The sequence below is a fragment of the Rhinolophus sinicus genome, linkage group LG01, assembly GCF_036562045.2.
Source record: "Rhinolophus sinicus isolate RSC01 linkage group LG01, ASM3656204v1, whole genome shotgun sequence".
NCBI lineage: Eukaryota > Metazoa > Chordata > Mammalia > Chiroptera > Rhinolophidae > Rhinolophus > Rhinolophus sinicus.
Window position 1 is genome coordinate 208623133 of NC_133751.1, and position 15907 is coordinate 208639039.

General features: G+C 59.1%; 1 protein-coding gene across 11 annotated transcripts in view; it reads right to left on the reverse strand.

The window, feature by feature from the left end:
* Nucleotides 1-54: 54 nt before the first annotated feature.
* ANKMY1 (ankyrin repeat and MYND domain containing 1) overlaps nt 55-15907 on the reverse strand; it is a 52831-nt gene continuing 36978 nt past the window's right edge. For 8 of the 11 annotated variants that reach the window (XM_074316080.1, XM_074316110.1, XM_074316095.1 and 5 more), the window contains 4 exons: nt 12393-12506; nt 11606-11771; nt 9904-9982; nt 7124-9436 (listed from right to left, as the gene is read on the reverse strand). In XM_074316080.1, coding sequence (XP_074172181.1) covers nt 9133-9436; nt 9904-9982; nt 11606-11771; nt 12393-12506 — 663 coding nt within the window. In that variant the 3' untranslated portion in view covers nt 7124-9132. Of the gene's footprint in view, nt 510-7123; nt 9437-9903; nt 9983-11605; nt 11772-12392; nt 12507-15907 lie in introns of those variants that run through there. The other 3 variants (XM_074316084.1, XM_074316091.1, XM_074316088.1) reach the window with 3 other exon arrangements.

The window sequence follows — 15907 nt, forward strand, 5'->3', positions numbered from 1 at the left end:
AAGCTGCCAGCCCCATCTTCAGCCTCCTCCCTGGGATGCCATTGAGTGCAGTGCTTGGCTCCTTAGCCAGAGGCTGGCGGCCAACACGGACACCAGCCGCCAAAGGGTCACTTTTATTTGGACATTGTGGCCTGTACCCTTTACCACAGGCTCTATCACCCGGGCCCCCCGAGTGCGAGAAGCAGGGCCTCAGCACAGGCGGGCAGTGTGCCCCAGGAGGAAGAACTTGCGTCCTCAGAGGGGCTCCCCGAAGCGTTGCAGGTCCCGACGGGTGCGGCCCAGCAGGGCCTACAGCTCACCATGCCGCACGTCTGGTCAGGCATGGCAGTGCCGATGGCCGGTGGCACAGCTCCCCCTTCCCTGGGCGGCAGCGGCTCACTCATCACTATAGTTGGAGTAAATGAGCTTCTGTCCCTGTGGCAGCTCAGCGCTTGCAGGCACCTGGGAGGTGCCCAGACGCTTCAGGGGCTTCTGGACATTGTCTCTGGACAGAGGCAAAGACATTTTCCCTGTCGGGGAAGGGAGGGCATGGGTGAGGCGGGAATCCGGCACAGGACAGCCCACAGACCCACCTTGGGGGCCTCCCGGCCTTGCCCTGGGAACATGGACCCTGCCTGCTCTGGGCCCTCCAGACCAGCCCTGAGCTCCAAGCCCTGCCCGCCCAGGGCTCTCAGTCCCGTTCATTCCTCACAGGAGTCCGGGAAGCCACAGCCGTCCTGAGGACCCACACTGGTGGCCAGAGAGCGGCCAGAGCCACAGGCAGCCCCCAGTGGACGGCCCAGGCAGGTGCACGCATGCAAGTATGCACACAGATCCATCTGTCTGTGCACATACCCTGCTCCCCTCCAGGTGACACTGAGCATTCCTCTACCTGGAGACAACCTCTGTCCAGAAATGATATTTACAATCAAAGCGCTAGCTCGAGTCCCGGATGGAGAACCGATCCCCCCAACTCAGTCCCTAGTGAGTGGTGGAAGGACAAGAAGCAGGCGTCTGTGCTCCTGCTGGAAACCGAGGACAGGTGGCAAGTCACATGTCAGGGCCACCAAAGATGGGGGCAGAGCCAGAGGAGGTGACGATGGGATCTCAGGAGACCCTGGCAGGCCCTCCACCAACTCTGCACAGATGGGATCCCTCCCAGACAGGACTCCACTCCCAAAGTGAAACCTCGGTGACCATAAACATTTCCCTCTTGTGTGGCCTGCGACGGTGAGCAGCAGCCTTCCTGGTTTCCAGCATAAACCTGAACTGGGGGAGCAGAAACGAGCCAGCAAGCTAAAATTACGCCACGGCCCAGGGCCAGGTCAACCGCCTCAGCGTGAGAACAAGAAATGGAAGAAAACAATAGGAAACATCCAGTCGAAGAGGTCACAGCCTGGCACACTCAGCAGACAGGTCAAGATGCTGACAAAATGCGGCATTTTGTAGTCAGGAGCTGCCTGGGTCCGCTAAAGAGAAAGGAAGCTGAGGGAGGGCCCACGAGGGACAGTGAATGCAGGGCGGGTATCAGGCGCAGACCTACAAGGCCTCAGAGGTGAGCAGGCAGGGCGGGGCAGGAGCTGGAGCAGAAGCCGTGTGGCCTGGCCACCAGGAAGGGACACAGCTCTCCAGGCCTCTGTGCGGACATGTCTCCATGTGTGTCTGTGTCCTGCTGGTCCTCAGCTGACAAGGGCAGCAGCAGATGCTGGAGCAGCGGGGGTTCGCCCAGCAGGGGGCAGAACCAAGTTCCTTGGGAGAAGGAGGTCACACACCCTGGCGATGGCAGCACAAATCAAAATGACAACCTGCGGAAAGGTCCCTGCCCAGAGCCAGCACCTGGGGCGTTAGAGTCGAGGGCAGCTGGTCTGTGAAGTAAGTGCCATGTGGTCTCAGAGAGGCATAAGGAGAGATGGAAACCAGCGGGTCCATTTATTTATAATGGACACACCACGTTATGTTAGTTCCAGGTGTGCAACATGGTGGTGCAATGCATGTTGTGAAATGACCACAATAAGCCTAGTGAACTGGCCTTCTACTTTTAAAAAAACACAAGATTGGGAAAGTACCAGTGGAGGAGATGGAGACCGCCCCCGGCGGAAGGCAGCCCCCCACAAGGCAGACGGCAGTGGCTGTAAGAACCTCTGCAGAGCAGGTGGGGTGGGGGCACCAGCCGCAGGAGGTTGAACTGAGACCCCTGTGGAGAGCAGAGCCACTGCGCCTCGTCCACAGGTTGGCAGCCTGAGCACAGCCCGCAGGGAACGGGCCACGCTGGGTGACATTCTAGGGATGGAAGCAGGTGGGTGGCTGCCAGGGTGGGGACAAGAGACCATACATACACATATGGTGCCGGGCTGTTAGCTGTCCATATGGAAAACATAAAACAGGGTCCCTGTCACACGCTATCCACAGAAACCACATTTTGGGTGAAAGGACCAAAATGTAGACAGCGACACCTCAAAACGCTTTCCCAGAAAACGGCCACTGCTGCAAAAAACAAGCTGGGTGAATGTGGCGCCTGGGCATCCAGACCCGAGGAAGACCACAGACTCCCTGACATGCCGCCACAGAACACGAGCCACTTCCACCATCGACCAAAAAAAAGGCCATTCCATAGAAGACATGGGCAACAATTTCACACAAGCCACAGGCAATTCACAGACCTCCAAATGGCCAATAAATAAATGGATGAAATCGCTCACCTTCGCCTGTCATCAGGGAAACGCAAAAGGGACTTTGCAAAGGGTAGTGTGGTGTGAAACCTTACTGTGGGAAGCAGTTCTCCACGCCACGTGCATGGGACGTACACACAGAGCCGAGACGCGAGACGCGGGAGGGCACTGGCTTAGCAGTCTGCCGGTCCAGTCCTTTAAAAACCAGCATCAGATCGGCACCGCCCGGTGTGGACGTCTGTCCACCTGAGTGGTGGAAGGTCACGGGCTCCTTTTATTATTTTGTTGATTTTTTAAAATTTTCATGGGGCCAAGAAGCCTGTATGGTGGGGGCGGTCTCTTAAAAAACAACACAAACCACACACAAAACTGAGCCCAGAGCCCCGGCGTGTGCAGGACTCCCAGGCTCACGGGCAGCCTGCAGACGTGCGTGGTCCCAGGAAGGGCAGTGGGACAGGAGGGACAAGGGCAGGTGCCGGACTCCCCAGGCTCCCAGGGGGAGCAGCTGGGCTCCCATCTGTGGCCCCGAAGGAAACGCACAGCTCCTGGCCCCACGTTTTCTGTGTGTTTCCTGGGATCCAGTGGGCCACCTGCACCACCCGTCTCCAGAGAGCACAGAACGCTGGCTTCTGGGCAGAACCCTGATGCTGGCAAATTCCAGGTCCTTTATGTCCATCACGCACATTCCAGCCCAACGCCAACACCCCGTTCCCATCTCCCTGGCCCCATCCCCAGGCCTGCTCCCAACGCCCTTCCACCCCCTCCTTCCTGGGCCTCTGCTCCCAAGGCCCCCCTGACCTTACCTGGGCACCCCTCAGATACAGGGCCCAGGGAGGGGCCACCTCCAGAAGGTCCCTCTACCTTCCAGGCCTGGCCCTCTTGCCCTGAGGACCTGGGCCCCTCCTCGAAAGCGTTCTTATTGTCCCGTCCCCCTGATGGCTCCCTGCTCTAAGTAGGGCCCATCTACCCCCTGCACCCTCCTCGCTCCACCTCCTGGACCTGCCTCCTCCAGCGACCATCCACCTCAGACACTGCTGGCCCACTGTCCTGCCTGCCAATCCTCTGCCCACGGCTTCCGGCTCTCACGGCCATTCCCTGGTCCCTCCCCGCCCAGTGTACCCCACCTGCTTCCCTTCCACCTCCTCTGGACCCCACAGTCCTGGCCTCCCTGCTCACTCTGACATCACCATCTGTCACCTGCAACACCCCACACGTCCACAGCCCTGCCCTCACCTGCCCCTCCTCACTGCTCCCAGCCTGGGCCGCATGGGGCTGGGCCCGGTGGCAGAGCACCTCCTTCCTAGCCCCAGAGGACCCCGCCCAAGAGTCCAGGTGGGTGGTCGAGAGGAGCCTGGAGGGGCGGGAGGATGGGACGGAGGGTCACAGGGCAGCGGGTGAGCAGGTGGCTGGGCCCATTCACAAGCTAGAAGGTGGGCAAGGCCGGGATGGGGAGAAGGTGTGCGGGCTGCATCGGACCACCCTCGGAAACCTGACCCTGCACAGTCGCCTGGCTCAGCGGCCCCGTTACACCCAGAGCTGCCTGTGCAAGGCCCTTGGGGCCTCCCGCCAGCATCTAGGTTCCCACCAGTCACCAGGCCCTGCAGCCTGCCCCGCTGAGCCCCCTCCCCACCCCCAGCCTATGACTTTTGAGTATGTTTACCTGTTGCCAACCTCCAGCAAGTGACTGCAGTCCCAGAAATGATGCCAGGTCCTGATGACCGGGGGGAGCCCACAAAGGAGGGGCTGCAGGCCAGTGGGGGGGCTGGGGGCGTGTGGGGGCGTGTGGGGGCTGGCCTGCGGCCTGGGCACGGGGCCTCCTGGGCCTGCTGGGACCCCCCAGCCTGAACAGGGTCTACGTGACTGGACTCCACGTTTGCAGAACCACAGGGCCAGGTGGCCAGCACGCACTGTCCAGTCAGGGGCGGGCTCCCCAGGACAGCGGGCCTGTGGCAGGAAATCACGCCCAGTACTCCGTGAGCAGAGTGGGCAGAGGGTCTCAGCAGCCTCACAGAACTTTCTAGAGGGAGCAGCGTTCTGCAGGAGCCCCAAGGACAGGTGCCCAGGGAGGCCCCCTGTATTTGCACACACCGGCAATGCTGTGCCTCCATACCCTGGGGCCTATAAAGGGGAAAGCTGACCGCAAGGCATGGGGCCCTGAGGGGTGGCTGCTGGCCTGGCTGCACCCTCTGTCCCCCCCACCCCCGCTCTGGCCCGAATCTTGACAACGGCGCTGTGGGAGAGGTCGGACGCACAGAGGACGCCTCTCCATGGCGCTGGCACAGAGCTCGACACAGGAAAAGCCGCCAGGCGCCCTCCCCAGATTCCGTGGCAACCACAAGGGTGGGTGAAAGGTGGCCGGTCCCAGTATATTCTGAAGATAGACACAATGCAATTTCCTGATGAACAGGGTATTCAGGTGAGAGAGAGAGACAGTGAGGACACACCTGTCTGTGGCCTGAGCCGTGGCCAGTTGGCCTTGCCAGTGATGGGAGACTGTGGGCCAGCGGGTGTGGGCACATCTCCACATGCGTTAAAACACACAAAGGCACCCGGTTGACTGGACGAACTGACCAATGGAACAAAATATAGTCCAATGAAGAACGCCAGAGATTTATACCAGAACGACTGACTTCACGTAACTTCTGTAAAATGGGATGGCTTGTCCTTTAAGAAGGGGGTGGCTGAAAGCATTCCCGCATTCACAAAGTGGCCTGCTGCTGTCACTGTCATCTAATGCCACACAGAGCCGCCAGTATGTCGGGGAGGGACAAAGAAAAAGCTACTGACGGCACCGCGTCTGCAGAGCCTGGAGCCGACCAAGCAGAGAGCGTGGGACAGGGATCCAGCCGTGACTGCCAGACCTCACACACACCATGTGCAGGAAACGACCTGAGGTGAACCTGCATGACCCACCGACTAAGCCACCCCATCGGTGGGCGCTGAGGACCGCTCGGGCACCTGGCCCTGTGGCAGCAGCTGGGGCTGTGCCGTGAGCACGGTGCCTGCCTGTGTGTGTGGGGTCTGGCAGACATAGCACTTTCTCCCCAAACCGCAGCCCTCCCTCCTAGGACGTGGGCTCCTGCAGGGCAGGATCCCCTTCCACTGCCCTCTGCGGTATCCTGGAGGCCCGAGCATGCCAATCAGAGGGCACACGGGCACCCAGGAGAGGAGAGGATGTGGCAGCCTCCACCTGGGGGCAGGAGGGATGCGGGGAGCAGGCCAGGCAGGTGACATGCACAGGACGGGAGGTGGTGCCGGGGGGGGCGCAGCAAGGACTCTGATGTAATGTGCCCCAGGTGGACACAGAAGCGACATGGCTGGCCTCTGGCTACACTGGCGCCTAGGTGGCCGCAGGATAAGGGGTGGCAGGGGCACGGGGTGCCAGAAGGAGCCCATGGCTCAGGGCTGAACAGACTCCCCGCATGACTAGCTGTGAGGTTAGAAAACCCAAGCTACCCATGTGATTCCCAGGTAAGGGACACCGGCCAAGGTGACCCCAGAGTCCTGGCACTGCCCGGAAAACGCAGCCCTGTACAGATGCCCACTGCCTCCCAAACTAAACAAAACAGCCAGGTCCAACCAGACGTTTTGGACCTGACAGTCTACAGCTCACCGGGTAAGTATGGACGCCAGTGAATGCTCTTCACAGGGAAGGCAAAAGAGAGAGACAATGGACCCAGGTGGCCGGCTGGGGCACCGGAGGCCGTGACAGGTGGCCGGCTGGGGCACCGGAGGCCGTGACATGCAGCAAGTACAGTGTGGCTCCGGGGCTCGCACCTCACACAAAGATTAATTCTAGGCTGCTTACAAAACATGGGGACGACAATGCCTGAAAGGCGATTGGAAAGCTGACGCACCCTGGATAACCCTGTCTGGGGCCGCTGCCTCAGTGCGCAGGCAAACACAACCCTGAAGGGCGGACAGGTGGGCTGACAACACAAACAATTCCATGTAGCAAATGAAACCGGAAGAGGGTCCTTCCCTGGGGAGACACAGGGCACAGACCAGTCCCAACCGTCCCAGAGAGCACAGTGACACAAACTGCAAATGGGACACCTTTAAAATCTGAACAGTAACCTGTGTGACTTTAGCCAAAGGGAAAAACAGGTCAAGGTGTGTGAACAATGAAATGACCTAAGTGCCCAACAAGACACTGGGCACACACATGACAGGTGACAGGACGTGCACATGGTGTTGCAAACACACGACAGGTGACAGGACGTGCACAGTGTTACAAAGGCAGGTTAAGGTCGCAAAATTAACCAGTGCATTTTAAAAGCCATTAGGGTAGGTGAAAAAGCACGTGTGTGTGTGTGTGTCTGTGCGCAGATTAACACTGCAGACCATATGCCCAGGACACTTGTCCTGAGTGGGACATCACTTTGAGTTTCACTGTCTTCATCTTTTTTCATCTTTTCTAATAAGCAAATATTTCACCCAGGACAAAAAATAAAGTGATTTTCATTGGGGGGAAATTATGGTGCAGAAAAAGATTTAATAGCACAGCAAGATATGCATGGCTTCATTTAGAACGTACTTTCAGGTGTGTGTGTGCGTGTGTAGACAGACGGCGTTAGGAGAACACACACCAGTGTCGGGTAACTTCCAGGTGTCAGGATAAGTGTCTTTTATCCTTAGCAATTACACTCTAACTTTTACACAATTAACAATACAACGTGAACTGAGACGTCCTAGGAGCTCTTGTGGCCACGCCCCACCCCCAGGCCCTCATGGCCCAGGCTCTCCCCAGCCTGGAGCCCGCTGGCTCCGTCATGTCACCAGGACTGGCTCATGCTGGGGGACAAAGCCACGGCTCCAGAGCAACACACAGGGTCCTTTTTCCCTCTGCTCAGGTGCCTTCTTCACCCACACACACACACACACACACACACACACACGACCACTGCCCAATAGGAGGCCCCATCTCTGACAAGAGACCAAGGAAACGGGCTGCAGGCAGGGCTGCCACGACCAATGGAAAGCCAGTCTGTCTGTGCCGCCCCCCAAGGCTCCATCACCCCTTCCTGACCTGTCCCACGGCCCCTGCCCTGCCCCCACCACTCTGCTCTCCCCCTCCTGCCTGGACACACCTGAGGACCGGCCGCCCGCATGTCCCCCTTCCGCCTGCCCCCTCCATGAACGCAGACCCACCCTCCTCACGCCGTGTTCCTGGCTGTCAGTCACCCCCAGCCCCAACTCCATCTCAGTCATGGGTGGGTTCCATACCCACGGCCTCTGTAGCACACGCCTGGCAATAATGTAGAACACGCAGATAATAAATGCATGTGGAGGAAATGAGCCCTGGCCATGGGCAGGGAGCCTGGAGCTGTGGGAAGGAACGTGAGGCACCCCAGGTGTCCCTTCTGAGCAGGGGATGGACCGCGGGGGCTGTGGACTCCTGGGAAGCCCCCAAACACCCCCAGCACAGGAGCTGCCTTCTGGCAGTAACCTCCAGCCCCACAGGGAGCTCAGAAGCTTAGCCACCCCTGGGAAGGTCTGGGAAGGTCTGGGCTTGCCCATACGGCAGAGCAGCACAGAGAGGGGTAAAGCATGCCCAGTCAGGCCGCTTTATTGCGAGGTCAGGAGGGAGATGCCCCCCACGCACAGCGCTGCAGTGCAGACTTCCCGGGTTCCAGGGTCAGAGGCCCTGGGGTGCAGGTGTCGGCAGGAGACGTCCCTGGCCTCGGCCGCAAGCATGCTCCTTCACCGACATCCGTCCACCCTCCGGCTCGCATTCTCCAGGTGGGCCCCTGGACAGGAAACTGGGGGCAGGAGGACGGTGAGGGCCCTGAGGGTTCCCCGAGACAGCACTGGTGATGGGAGCCCTGGGGCACAGGTGTACAGGTGGCATTCTGCTCTGTGCTCACACGTGTGTGGCACACGGCCAGGTCTAAGCATTAGCTGGACTGGTCCCCAAAGAGGGGACCTCACAACCCCCCCATCCCCATCCTGGGTCCCCAAGCTGAGGGAGCTGTGAGCAGACCTGGGGTACACCCCACAGTGGGCCTGTTATTAAAAGCCCCATTTCACATAGGAGAAACAGAGGTGACAGCAAGTGTCAGAGCTCTGAGAGGGACAGCTTTGGGGGCACAGCCCAAGGGCAGGGGTCAGTCAGCCCCTCCGTCCACACCAAGGACAGGCAAGAACGGGCAACAGCTGCCGTCTCCCTGCCCACCCAGCCGACCCAGCCTTGCTCACCACCACTATCCTCAGAGCACCAGCTCAGTGTGGGGTCACCACAGGTCACCCCAGAAGAGGACGGAGGGCAGGGAGAGGAGGTATTTCTAGAGCAGGCGTCTGCTGACCGCCACAGTTCAAGAGACGCCTGAGAGGGCAAGCTAAGAGGAAGCTTCCTGGCAGAGCCCCAAGGCCAAGTACCCACCAGGGGGCCCAAGTACCCGGTGAGGCCCCCAGGCAGGCCCTCCCCAGGGAGCCACGGGCACACAGGACATGACGTGCACCACATGTGGAGTGGCAGGCTGCCTCAGTGCCTCCGTGTGCCCACGACATGCACATCTAGGAATTCTGGAAAGTGGATTGGCTTAGAGATATTTGGGGGAACAATGGAGACCCTCGCCCGGTGACCCCACAGGCCAGAGCCCATGTCCCCACGCCAGCCGGGCTCACCAATGGCCAGCAGGGCGGCGCATTCTCTCTTGTGGAAGCCGGTCCAGGCTTTGGTCTTGCAGCTCTTGCTGCAGGTCAGGATGCCGTAGCAGCGTGTGCAGGGTGCCAGGCGGACCCCCACGGAGCGGCCGCACTGGGAGCAGAACCTGAAAAAGGGGATCCTGCAAGGGGCCACGCGGCCATCGGGCGTCATGCCATCTGCACCCGCGTCCTCTGCCCAGGCAGCCGCTCACACATGGACAGAGACCTGAAGTCCCATCCAGGGATGCCCAGCATGGGGCCCTGGGAGCCCCAGTGGTGGCCGACGGGGCTGGGCAGGAGGCCCTGGGGCCATGCACGTGGCACAGTGCGGGCAGGGGGATTTCTGTGTGGGGGGGGCACACAGGCACGTGGAAACTATTCCAGAAGAGCAGTGTGGGAGCAGAGCCGTGACCCCAAGGAAGGGCTGGTGGTGGAGGGGCCGCAGGGGTACAGGCCCAGGGCCCACTGAGACAGCACGCATCTTCAAGAGGCGGAGCCTGGGCTTGAAGCCCACCCAGCCGCCCCCACCAGCCATGGAGCCCCTCCAGCAGCAGTGGGTGCCCTGCCCCCCCCCCACCCACAGTGAGGAGGGCCATGCAGCACTTACTGCTGCTCCTTCTCCACGTGCAGCGCCTTGGGCAGTCTGGCGCCCTTCTGCTTCAGCCTGTGGCAGGCGATCAGCTCCGCTGTGCCCAGAGAGACCCACGTCAGCCTCCCTGGGCCCTGCTGCTGGTGCTGCCACATCCACAGATTCAGGGAACCCTGGGCTACCTGCCCAGCCCCCCTCCTGCAGGGAGCCCGCCCTGGCTCACAGGGAGGCCGATGGGGGCCCCAGTCAGGTCCAAGGAGGCAGCACGGGGACTGGCCTGTGGGTGGCGGGGTGGGGGGGTCCACGGCCTTCAGGGAGGGGTTCTTCCCCTGGCTGCACTTGGCTCCTGCATGCTTGCCCAGCATCTGCGCCGCTGGCCAGCTCAGTGTGCCCCTTACCATGCTGTTAAAAGGCCACCGGGCAGCCCCAGGCTTCTCTGGCCTTGCCCAGCACACAGCCCTCTGGACTGGGGGCTCCTGGCTCTGCTCTCTCCCGTGGCGGCGGGAGGACACACAGTAGGACTGCAGGGCACTGAGTCCCCCAGTCACCGCCACGGCCTGCACCATGTCCCCCCACTTCCTCTCCTGAAACAACACATTGCCCAGCCAGCTAGGCTGCCTAACCTCTGCCTCCTCACCCCCCTTCAGAAGCAGGAACCCCACAGAGAGAGCACCTGCTGGCCAGGAGAGCAGAGGAGGTGGGAGCCCTCCTCCGTGCCCACCGGCACCCAGCACTGCCACTCAGGGTGCTGTGGGGACTTGGATGTGGGCCCGGGAAGCCATGTGGACGTGTTCTGGATCCTTCTTCAGATCCACAGGCATTTCCCCCATGTCCAGGGCCCCTGCAGCCCTTCCTGCCAGGCTCTGCCCAAAAGTCCACTTGCTCGGACTGGCTCTGCCACGTGCCGATTGTGGCCAGACCACGTGGGGCTCATGCCCGGAAGATCCAGGGCTTCACCCCCCAGACCAGACTGCACCAGGCGCGGGCTGGGGTCAGCGTTTCAACCCCTGGGACGTGGCTCGCCAAGCAAAGCTCCAAGCAGGACCCTCGTCCCCATCCCCAGTGCCAGCCAGCCTACCTGGGAACGAAGGCACTAGGCATGCAGTGTCCTGAAGTCACACTCGCTGGCTGGCCTCCCAGGGAGGAGTAGGTCCTGCCCCGGAGCCCTGCCCCCAAGAGGGAGGAGTCCACACCCAGGCTGGGCCACCCTGCTGCCCATGGGCCCTGCAGCAGCCTTGAGCTCAGCCAGCACCTCACACGTCCTTCAGTCCTGTCCCAGCTCACGGCAGCAGGGCAGGCATTCCCTGCACTGGACTAACGTGTCCTAGATGCCCTCCCACCATGCAGCCTGGGCTTGTCCTGGGCCCTGGGCCGGCGCCCTCCAACTTTTCTTTCCAGGCCTGTCTTCCCAGCCTGGACCCCCTCCTCGGTCTCTCACACGACCACCTTCGAGGGCAGGACACAAGGGCCAGCGGGACCCTGGCCCAGCAGGTGGCCTGGGCAGCAGCAAGACAGGTTTCTCTCATGTCCCCTCACTGTGGCCCACAGAGCCCAGGTCTTTAGGGAGCACAACCTCAGACTCAGTGGTCACTCTGCAAGGGGGCCCATCCCATTCCCTGTCCTGGGCAGAGCGGGACTCGGGCTGGTGGGGGCTGCAATGGGAAGCACGTGCGAGCCCCCAGGACGGCGCTGCCTGGCTGGCCCGCCTGTGGCCACCCACCTCTCTTGCTCAGGTACACCGCCTTGAGGTCCCACTGGCTCTCCTTGGCAAGGACGGCTCGGCGCAGCTGGAAGCCCATGTAATCCAGGAGCTTCCTCCGGGCCAGAAACGCCTCCCGCTCTCCTGGCATCAGCGTGTGGAAGGGGCAGTGGGCGATCTTCCGGTCCTGCAGCATAGCACCCAGCATGCCGGTCACCCGGGGTCCCACTGCCGGTGACCTGGGGCACCACCGCCAGTGACCTCGGGGGAACCAGTGCCCGTGACCTTGGGGCACCAGTCCCCAGCCCGGGAGGGCCTGCCCCACTCCCACCCTGGCCTGTCGCCACAGCAGGGACCCTGGGCAGGGAGCACAACTCTGCTCTCCGTGGTAACTGAGGACAAACTGGGACAGCACGCCAAGAGCTGGCGCCCAGGCAGCCATGCCTGCAACGCATTAGGGTGCCAGGTAACTGAGGACAAACTGGGACAGCACGCCAAGAGCTAGCACCCAGGCAGCCATGCCTGCAACGCATTAGGGTGCCAGGTAACTGAGGACAAACTGGGACAGCACGCCAAGAGCTGGCGCCAGGCAGCCATGCCTGCAACGCATTAGGGTGCCAGGTAACTGAGGACAAACTGGGACAGCACGCCAAGAGCTGGCGCCCAGGCAGCCATGCCTGCAACGCATTAGGGTGCCAGGTCTTCTCTTCTAGAAGGCCCGAGGGAGGACCTTGGCCCAACTTTGCACTTGAGACACTGAAGGCCCCCAGCTCCATCCCCATCACAGCAGGAGACTTCAAAACTGTACCTGGTAAAATTTGAAATACCCGTAGTCCACGGCCGTGCCCACAGCCACCTTGTCCCCCTGTGTGAGCGTCACGGGGTTCAAGATGTCAGCCCCGTAATTAATGAGCTGGTCAATCTATGGAGAACAGAGCTGTGTCAAATGTGTGCGGACACCCAGCCACCGGGAGGCAGTTCCGGAAGCAGGGTCCTCCATGCTGTGTCCAGGTGCCCACCGCTCCCAGGCCCTCCCACCAACCTCGCTGGATGGCAGGAGGGCAGCCCAAGGTCACAGCCCCCAGGAGAGCGGGCACTGCCCACATGATGGTTGACACCTGCATTACCCATGTGTGCGGAGAGAGCCAAACGAGACAGACACGTCATGTAACCTCAGACAAGTTAGGGTGAGCACGATTACAATGACCAGGCCACTCCTGGGGAGTCCTGAGCCCCATCCCAATTGCACCACGGGACTACACCGTGTCTGGTAAGGCCTGCTTACCGTTGCGCACCCCTAGACTGGACCTGAGGGCAAACACCAGGCCTGTCACAACCTATCCCGACACACCTGGGGGTACTCGGTGAGACTGGACATGTGTGCACGTGTGCATACAGACATATGTGTGTGCATAGCTGTGCGTGCATGTGGGTGTGTGTAGCATGCGTGTACATGTATGATTTCTCACAAACAGCACAGCAAGGTCTCTGGCTCAAGACTTGACCACCAACCCCGCTCCCAGCAAATGTCCTCTTATAGGCCCCACCCCCACGTTGGTGAAGGAGGCGAGTTCTACAAAGAGCCTTTATGGTTTTATAGTTTTAGCCAGGAATTTTAACAAAATCACCAAACCACAGGGCCCAAGGCAGCGTGGTGTGGACAGATAAACCTGCAGGACGCTCGCCCTGACTGTGTATGATCTACTTGGACCCAGGTGCGAGCGGAGCTACGGGGGAGCACAGCGGCCCCCTCAGCGAGGGTCCTTACATTCTCAGTGCCGGTTAACATTCACTCTTCACAATCACAGAAATCTTGGTAACACCGTGAGTGACGCTTCATGGGCGCGGAATCAGGCATCCGGGGACAAGCGCCACCAACAGCAGCAGCCAGTGTGGCCTGAGCAGGCCTGACTCACGGATGTGGCTGGTGTGGGTGGCGTGTATACATGGGTCCCTCATGGCCATGGTTGCACTGGGCCAGGCCTAGCAAGCACTGCGGAGCCAGTTTTCCATCCTCAGGAAGGAGTTGCCCTGATCCAGCTCCAGGCCCCTCTCCCCTCGCCTGCCCTCCTCTCCCCTCCTATCTCAGCCCCTCCCTTCCCTTCTTCTTCCCTCCCCTCCTTCCTGTCAAAGCATGTTCACTCTCACAACCCAGCCTGGGGCACCACTGAGGTTCCAGGAGGACTCAGAATGTTCCGTGGAATCACAGCACATGAAAGGACAGTGGAGAAAAGGCACCAGACACCGCAATGGGCTACCGCACAGCATTTCTCTAACTCCCTACCTGAATCTGTTAACACTCTTAGAAGAAAACGTGGGGCGAAAGCTTCACAACACTGGACTTGGCAATGACTTTTTGGATCATTTGTCTGTTCCTGGCACCAAAGGAACAGACAACAAAAGAAAAAATAGACAAATTGGATTTTATGAAAATGAAAAACTCTGGTGCACCAAAGGACACTATTGACAGAATGAAAAGGCAACGCACAGACGGGAGGAAATACTTCTAGTATATGTGCTGCCGAAGCGAGCACGGGAGAAAATACTTTAAATCACATCTGACGAGTGATTAATACCCAGAATATAGAGAGAGCTCTTAAAACTTAAAGACAAAAAAACCCTCAATTTTTAAAACGGGCGAAGGACTTGAACAGATGCTGCTCCAAAGAAGACACACGAATGGTCAACAGCCCACGAAAGACGCCCAACTTCACTGATCAAATTAAAACCCAATGAGATGCCACCTCACACCCATCGGGACGGCTGCTATCAAAACCCCAGAAATGACAAGTGCTGGGAGGGTGTGGAGAAGGTGGAACCAGGGGCACTGCTGGTGGGAACGTGAAAAGGTGCAGCCGCTGTGGGAAACAGTGTGGAGGTTCCTCAAAGATTAAACAGAGTGACCATGTGACCCAGCGACCCTGCTTCTGCGTCTATACTCAGAAGAACTGAAAGCAGGGGCTTGAAGAGACGTTTGCACAGCCGCGTTCACAGCAGCGTAACTCACAATGGCCGCCAAGTGTCCATGGATGGACGATGGACAGCAAAGTGTGGTCCTTCCACACAAGGGAATATTATTCAGCCTCAGAATGGAAGACATCTGACAGCTGCTCCAACATGGATGGACCTGGAGGGCTTGTGATCAGTGAAATAAACCTGTCACAGACAGACAAACGCTGTGTGATCCGCTTCTATGAGGGACTTCAGGAGTCACATTGATGGGGACAGACAGCAGAGGGCGGGGGCCAGGTGGGGGAGGCGGTACAGTTTAATGGGCGCACAGTGTTCGTTTTGCAGGATGAATATACTTTGCTACCAACCAAGTCCGAGAGTACTGGGGACACACAGGGGACGGCTGCACAGGACTGTCAATGTGCTTAGTGCCTCTGAGCATAAAAACTGTCACGATGGCAAGTTTTACGTGTCCTTTAGCACAACTTTTTCAAAAACATGTACAGTATGACCTGTGAAGGAACACCCCTTCCTGACAAAGGGTCAAAGCAAGACACAAGAAGTGGACAGACAACCCTGCAGAAAGTTGCCCTCTTGGCGTGAGGACCAGGCGAGGGGCCACTGCTGCCACTGAACCATCGAGGCAGTAAGGAAAGAACAGGAACACAGGTTACACATATTGGGACAAAGAGAAAAGCCATTATTTGCAGACAATGTACTTCTCTACCACAAAGTCCGAAAGAATCACTGGACACTTAAGCTAACAGGTGGCTGACAGCAGCAAGTCTGTTAAACAGACTCCTAAACCCCGACAGTAGCCCTGGGAAGATGTAAGTAAAAGAACAAATACACACACATACTATAGAGCTAATAAAAGCTAATTTAATTCTGCAGTGTCAATATTTTTATAACTGGTTTATGGTGTACGTATAATAAAAATGCTTTAATTATTGTGATAATTTGGTGCAATGTGTCTACTTAGAAGTTCTAAGTGTTGGAAGCATTTATGAGAACTGGATACATTCTCTTGCAATTTTTAATGAAATCTGTACTAAAGTTCTGGTGAACAGGCACCTGGTGAACGCGTCCGTCTCAGCCTCTACTTTGGCGTCTGCTGCTGAGTGAGCATCACAGCGCTGCTTCTCGGGGGGCTCAGGGTGAGACAGCGCCAGCAAGGACGGCTCCAGCCTGACCCAGGACATAGCAACCCGATTCCGGCCCAGGACACAGCACCCCGATCGCTGCCCCCCAGGACACAGCACCCCAATTCCTGCCCAGGATATAGCACCCTAATTCCTGCCCAGGACACAATACCCTAACCCCGCGCAGGACACAGCACCCCGATTTCTGCCCAGAACACAGCTCCACTTA